The sequence below is a fragment of the Mus pahari genome, chromosome 6 (assembly GCF_900095145.1).
Source record: "Mus pahari chromosome 6, PAHARI_EIJ_v1.1, whole genome shotgun sequence".
NCBI classification, from domain to species: Eukaryota; Metazoa; Chordata; class Mammalia; order Rodentia; family Muridae; genus Mus; species Mus pahari.
In genome coordinates, this window is record NC_034595.1 from 17185030 (window position 1) to 17189973 (window position 4944).

General features: G+C 49.4%; 1 protein-coding gene across 2 annotated transcripts in view; it reads left to right on the forward strand.

Annotated features, from left to right (window-relative positions):
* Col27a1 (collagen type XXVII alpha 1 chain) overlaps positions 1-4944 on the forward strand; it is a 120586-nt gene that overhangs the window by 67315 nt on the left and 48327 nt on the right. For both annotated transcript variants that reach the window (XM_029539894.1, XM_021200052.2), the window contains exons 22-24: positions 13-57; positions 1236-1289; positions 3938-3982. In XM_029539894.1, the coding sequence (XP_029395754.1) occupies positions 13-57; positions 1236-1289; positions 3938-3982 (144 nt within the window). The remainder of the gene's footprint in view (positions 1-12; positions 58-1235; positions 1290-3937; positions 3983-4944) is intronic.

Genomic DNA, 4944 nt, shown 5'->3' on the forward strand with positions numbered 1-4944 from the left:
CCCGCAATCCAGGGAGATGAAGGACCCATGGGGCCACCAGGAGTCCCAGGCTTGGAGGTGAGTGAGTGTTGCTGGCCCAGAGGGGAGGAGGTGGGGCTTCTTGGCTGGGAGCCAGCAGGGAGGCTTCTGGCCAGTCAGAGAACACAGAAGTGGCCTAAGGAAGGAGACTGAAGGCGGGTGCCAATGGCTGTACCTGCCTCTTAGGTCTGTTGGATTCTATGTGGCCATTTCCTAGGGAATGCTTCCAGGAGCTGCCCACTTTGCTCAGTCTTCTCAGAGGGGAACAACCGAGGCTAAAGGGTGGAAGGTTTAGCCTGGGTCCTGCAGCTAGGACATAGGGTTGGCTACCAGAGCTGAGGTGCACATTCCATCCCTAGCTTCCAGCTCTGCAGAAGACCTGCCTGCCCCACCTACACTCCCCAGCCATGGTGTGACTGGCAGTCCATGAGGCTTCTGACTTCAGTTTCTCTGTAACATTCAGAAATGATGGAGCCCCCAAGAATATTTGCTAGTGTGGGTTACATCTGATTGGTATGAATAATTAGAACAAACACACTCTAGGCATGTTTATTTATTCGGTGGAAGTTAATTATAAGTCTGTTCCTCACGAGCAGCATCTTTCTTTTGTCCCAAATCACTCTATTTTCTGAATCAGGACAAAGTGAGTGGGACAAAAACCGGCTCGCTGTTCCCATTTTTTTTGCCAAGCTCTTTAATGTCACTCTGGTGAAGTCAGCTGGCTTCCTACTTCTGTGTCTGCATCAGTCTGTGATGATGCCATGAGTCACAAAGTCTCTACAGTTCACTACATGCTTCAGAGAGAGTGAGGGAGGCAGATGACAGACATCCCAGGGCTACTGTGAAGCAGACTTTCCCACCTGGCCCTCCTAAAAGGGTCCCTAGAGTAGCAGAGTTCTCTGACCATGTTTGGAAGACCACAAACAGGAAGTCTGAATTACCCTGCACCCAGGTGCTTCGTCCAACCTCTTCCTGACCTCTCCCATAGAAAGCAGGGGCCATTGTCCCTGTTGATGACAGATCAGTCCAGGGAACGAGGAAGCCATGCTGAGGCCACCTAGCTGGAGAGCATCTTTGAATTCCTTCGTCTGGATGCCTGGTGACACTGGGTCTCTACATCCGCTGTCCCCTCCAGAATGTGCTAGATTCCTAAGATTCTCCAGGGTCCCTCAGCACTGTCCCTGTCAGCCCCCTTCATGTGTATCTCTCTGTTACAGGGTCAGCCTGGGAGGAAGGGGTTTCCTGGGAGGTCTGGCCTGGATGGCTCAAAGGTGAGGAGATTAAAGCATGTCTGGGGGTGGTGGTGGCGGAGGTTGGTCATATAAAGCCTTGGACAAGCACAGAATCTCATGGCTAATGAAAAGGGAGAGGAAACAGTGGTCCTTATTCAGTCCAGGGTAACAGAGAGGAAAGGAAGTAGACTAGGTGTCCAACAGCGGGGGGATTGTTCAAGTAACAGATATGGCAGACAATGGGGCAGGCTGTGAATGGGAGTGTGAGCTGGGGTGTCACCTGCCTTCTTCCTATACTGAGAAGGCAAGAGACTGACAGTGCTTAACCGGAGTAGAAGGAGAATTCTGCTTTCTCCTCTAGGCCTCTGGATGGCCTCTGATGTGTGATAAAGATGCCTTGTGTCTATTAGTGGGCCTTATTTTAATGATCAAGCTAAGTACTGATCCCAGTCAGGGAGTGGGCTACGTTTCTTATCTCAGGGACAAAATGCCTGATAGAAAACAGGTTAAGGGAATGTCTTGGTCAGGGTCACTGTGCTGTGATGAAATGCCGTGACCAAAAGCGAGTTGGAGAGGAAAGGGTTTAACTGACCAACACATCCACATCACGGTTCATCCCAGAAGGAAGTCAGGGCAGGCACTCAAGTAGGACAGGAACCTGCAGGCAGGAGCTGATGAAGAGGCTCTGGAAGGGTGCTGCTTACTGGATTTCTCTTCATGCCTTGCTCAGCCCATTTTCTTATGGGACGCAGGACACCACCAGCCCAGGGAAGGTCCCACCCACAAGGTGCCGGACACTTCCTCCCAATCAGTAGTTAATGAAATGCTCTACAGGCCTGCCTGCAGCCCGGTCTTATGGAGGCACTTTCTCAACTGAGATTCTCTCCTCTCAGATAGCTATGATGTGTCGAGTTGACACAAAACTAGCCAGCACAGGAAAGAAGAATCTATTTTGGCTGCCAGTTTATGAAGGTACAGGTCACCGTGGCCAGAGAGGTGTAGTGGGTGTCATGGAGGCAAAACTGTGTAGCTGAGCCTCTTGGCATCTGGGCAGAGTGGGAAGTGGGAAGCAGGGGATGGTGGCTGATGTGGAATATTACGTCTCAATCCAGGACTTGTAACCACCTCTGATCGTTCAGCTCCCAGATAAAAGACACACAACTTTTATTATTTACAATAAGTTACACAACACTAGAGCTGGGCAGATATCAATCCTCTATGCTATCAGAATCTACTTTCCTATCGATAACCTGGAGTTATTATTTGCTATGTTTCATCTGGGCTGCTCTTAACTCCACTTGGCCAGACCTCGTGGCCAGTGCTTTCTTGACTCCTAACCCACAGTGACTTTCTCCTCTCTCCACCTTCTTCTCCCTCTCATCATGATCTCTTTCAACACCAAGTCCAGGAACACCAAGGCCTGCCTATCTCAACTCTGCCCAGCTATAGGCTATAGGTGTCTTTATTCACCAATCAGAAATAACTTGGGGGTGAGGTCTCACAGCATCACTTGGGTCTACCTGAGGATTCTCTTATCTCTGGGGCAACCACGCCTTGGGGGCCCACACTTACCATTATATATACTTAAAATGCATAGCAAAAGACCAAACCTCAACAGGTGGCTGCCCCCTTTCTTCCTTTTATTCACTTGGGTGCCCAGCCCCTAGGACAGTGCTGCTCACGGTCAGCATGAGTCTTCCTGTCTCAGTTAAACCTCCCTAGAAATACCAGCATAGACACACACATGTGTTTTGATGCCCATTTCAAATCCAGTAAGGTTGATACTGAAGTTTAACCGTCATTTCCAAGGAAGGCCCTTCAAAGGGAGCTATGTTGGGCTAAGTCTGTGAATGCACTGGACAGAGGAGGTTAGGAAAGATCCCTCGGGTCCTGGTGATAACCTTCACCCAAGGGAGTGGATGACATGACCATGTGTCTGGCCTGACCCTGCCAGCATTCCTGACACCATGCTATGGCTTGGACACAAGAGCTATGTTTTGTTTCTAAGTTCTTCTCCTTGTGAGGCCGCATCCTGCCCTCTGAGTCTTGCCACAGTCCCTCAGATATCAGTTGGATTTCTCTGATGGGTAGATTCATCCCATATATAGCTATGCCACCTATTGAATAATATCTGTTCATCGGAGACCATAGCTGCCTGGTAAAGTTATGCCAGCTCACCAAGTACTAGGAGCTGGAAGGATGAACCCAGCTCAGAGACAAGACTCCTGAAGAATATCTTTGCTAGTGATGAAGCTTGGAGGGGAGGCTTAGTTTTCAATGACCTTTATCTGCAATTCCACGTTCTTCCTGAAGTGGGCAGCCTACATGGAAATGGGCCTCAGTCAAGCTAACCTAGGTCCCAATTCTAGCCCTCCTTGTAGCTGGCTCTGTGACCTTACAGTCTTTTCCACCCTAACAAAATGAATTAGGTTGCTTGGTGTCCGAAAGGAGTCAGGATGCTGGAGAATTCCATTACCCACTCAAAGGGAATGAGACTGCAGGGTTGGAGTAGTGCCCTTTGGTGGCTGCTAACTGTTTGGCATCTTCAAGGCCAAAGTCTGGGGACTGGGGTTCTTGTTCATCATCGCCAATGACATCGAAGACCACTTGGCCCTTGACACTTCCTTGAGTGGTTTCAGTGTCCCACCTTCTGATCTGACTTTTCTTCTGTTTGTGTTCCTTTGCAGGGGGAACCAGGGGATCCTGGACGTCCAGGACCTGTGGGTGAACAGGTAAGGTAGTGATGGTGCCTATACAGTGGCTTCCCTGTGGAGCACTTACCTGTGCTAAGTCTGTTGCTAGGTGGTCACTCAGGCTGGAAACATTCCAGAGCCAGGCCTCTCGCACACTGAATAATAAGGCTTGACTCTTTAATACAGTTTTCGATGCATTTGCTCAAATGTTTAATGTGATTTCACCTACTAGAACTGAGGCTAAATCAGTGTTCTCCTAGACAACTGTATTCTTTTAGTTCAGTGATTTTCAACCTGTAGGTTATGACCCCCCTTTGGGGTGGGGTTGTTGAATGACCCTTTCACAGGGGTCACCTTAGACAATTTGAATATCAGGTATTTACATTACAATTTATTACAGTAGCAAAATTACAGTTATAAAGTAGCCACACACACCCCCCAAAAAAATGTGTGGTTGAGGTCATCGCACCATGAGGGGGTCACAGCCGGGAAGGTTGAGAACTACTGCCTTATCCAGAGAAACAGTTCCATTTTTCAGAGGCTCAAAGTCCAAGCCTTCCTAAATTGTAAAGAAACAACTCAAAACAGGGGGCTCTGAGTATCTGGGAAGCAGGAACAAGGTCTGCAGAAGAAAGGTTGCCACGCGTCAGTCAAAGAAAGTTTGAGGCGCCTCACCCACCTCTACCTGTTAGAGAAGCACTTCTGCTGCTGTGTAGATGGCTGGCTACCTTCAGGCCTCCCTCCAGGCCTCAGTGCCTCTTGCCAGCTTGGCTTGAGGAGGGCTCATACGTGGCGTTGGGTGATATTTTTCACTCCTCTAAATGAGGACCCTCGAGGAGTCTTGAAGAGGCTTCCTCGGAAGAATTCAGTTGTGCCCAGAAGTGCCAACCATGGCGTGAAACTTACATGGGACAAGGTTCCTCGAAAGGCCTGTGACATCTGTTGAGAGAGACAGAGAGGGAGAGGGGAAGGGAGAGGAAGAAGGGGAGGGGGGAGGGGGA